The sequence below is a fragment of the Oryzias melastigma genome, linkage group LG15 (genome assembly GCF_002922805.2).
Source record: "Oryzias melastigma strain HK-1 linkage group LG15, ASM292280v2, whole genome shotgun sequence".
Lineage (NCBI taxonomy): Eukaryota > Metazoa > Chordata > Actinopteri > Beloniformes > Adrianichthyidae > Oryzias > Oryzias melastigma.
The window spans coordinates 16417370-16419327 of record NC_050526.1 but is presented as its reverse complement, the minus strand read 5'-3'; the positions used below and the strand labels follow the sequence as shown (position 1 = coordinate 16419327).

At 42.0% G+C, this 1958-nt stretch overlaps 1 protein-coding gene across 1 annotated transcript in view; it reads right to left on the bottom strand.

Annotated features, from left to right (window-relative positions):
• Positions 1–1958, bottom strand: part of tspan14 (tetraspanin 14) — a 7827-nt gene that overhangs the window by 4417 nt on the left and 1452 nt on the right. The window contains exons 2-4 of the mRNA XM_024297820.2: positions 1416–1496; positions 270–320; positions 43–189 (exon numbers count right to left, since the gene is read on the bottom strand). Of these exons, the coding sequence (XP_024153588.1) occupies positions 43–189; positions 270–320; positions 1416–1496 (279 nt within the window). The remainder of the gene's footprint in view (positions 1–42; positions 190–269; positions 321–1415; positions 1497–1958) is intronic.

Below are 1958 nucleotides of genomic sequence, written 5' to 3'. Positions count from 1 at the left end.
CCACAGTGGAGATACAGGACTATATTAAGGCTTTAAACGTACAAACTTCAGCAGACAGATGTTCTCTCTCAGGGCTCCCACGCAGCCAGCAAAGCCGAGGGTAAACGTGACCCCGCCGACCACCAGGACCAGCCAGACCGGGTCGAAGCCATGCAGCCGGGTCACCTGGGTCAGGTCCAACAAGATTCCCTGCGCCCACATGTGGAACAGATACGTGGTTATAGAGCCGACCGCTGAGGGTAGAATCCGTCTGAACCGAGCTCCCTCACCTTCTCACTCCAGGCCCAGAACCCGATGGCGATGAAGGCAGCTCCGGCCAGCTGCAACACAAAACACGGTCAAATCTGGACCACAATTCTGAGAGTCAGCCTGCTCTTTGGCCCCTCCCACAGCAGACATCACTTTCTGTGTCGTAAAACAGGAAGCAAGGTTTCCTGTCTGTAAACCACGGAAGACTCGCAAACACACTGCAGGTGTTCTTAGCTGAACCTCAACCAGGAGCCCAGAAATCCACCACAGCAGCAACAAGAATGTGTGTGCTTCGTGGTTCCATTTTTCTTTATTTCTTTATTACTGCTACTATTATTTTTCTTCCACATGTTTTTTTTTTTGTCTATAGCTCATTCAGCTCTTTTTATGCTAGCTTTGTCCACTGCTTTGGCAGTTACTGAGGATTTCTAGGTTATTTTGGGGTTTAGCTAGAATTTTAGCCTCAGGCTAGCTGTTATGGCTAATTTAGTCTTTTTTCTGCTATTCAGGCTAATTTTGAGTTTAGCTAATATTTCAACTACTTACTAGCGGTTTTACTTAATTTAGAATTTGTTGAGATTTTTAGGCTAATTTGGCTCTTCACTAATATTTTAGGTAGCTATAAGTTTCAGCTTTTTCAGCTTCAGTGTTTTAAGCTATCAATTTCAGCATCTTCAGCGGCCACATCAGCTTGTAGCATCCACACAAGCATCATCACAAATAATGCTGTTTATCTAATTTTTATAATGTTTTTGTTTTTTTTCTATGATTGTATAAAATAATTATTTAAAATTTGGCTATGTGTGGCTTTCTGGAAAACCACCTCTTTTTACATTTAGGGTGTGATTGTTATAATTTTTTTGTTAGCCTACAAACCGACCCCAGCCCCCCATCAGAGAAGAAAACAGTTATGTGGCCCTCCACATAACTGCACATTTGGGGACCCCTGAGTCACAGGAAGACTGGGGTACAATAACAACACGCTGACAGATTTAATAAATTATCATGTTTATTTTTAGTTAGCATTTAGCTTAAACACTTCAAGTTCAACACTAATGATGGTTAAGATGTGTGTTTTACATCCAGTTCACGCATGACTCGATTAGTCGACTATTAAAATAATCATTTGTGCAGCTCTAGTGTGCGTTTGTGTGTAAGTGACTCACCCAGAAGACGATGTTGTAGCTGAACATCAGGTACTTAAAACAGCAGCTGACCTCAGGATTCTCATAGCGATAGTAGTACATCTGAAAAGGAGGACGTGCCGATAAAGATACTTAAAAAAAAAAAGTGCAACAGCTAATCCTGTCATTTGATATTAAAGAACTTATTCGTATACTTTTGCAGAAAATAAGTATTTAGCCCCAGAAAACAAACAAGAATCTCTTCTATCCTCCACTCTGCTAATGACACCTTACAGTCAGACTGTAACCCTCTCCACCATGACCAAAGAGCTGTCAAAGGATACCAGGGACAGGATCATACTAGTATGAACCAATAAACAAGCTGCTAGAAGAGAAGAGATAATTCCCACTGTGAAGCACGGTGGTAGGAAATCATGATGTGTGAAGCGAAGCATAAATGCAGTCACGTTTAGGTCAGATTTAAGACAAAAACTTCCTTCCATCAGGGAGACCATTGAGGCCAGATCATCCATCAGGACAATGATCCCAAACGGGTTCGAAGTGAAAAACGCTGCCGTGTTCTGT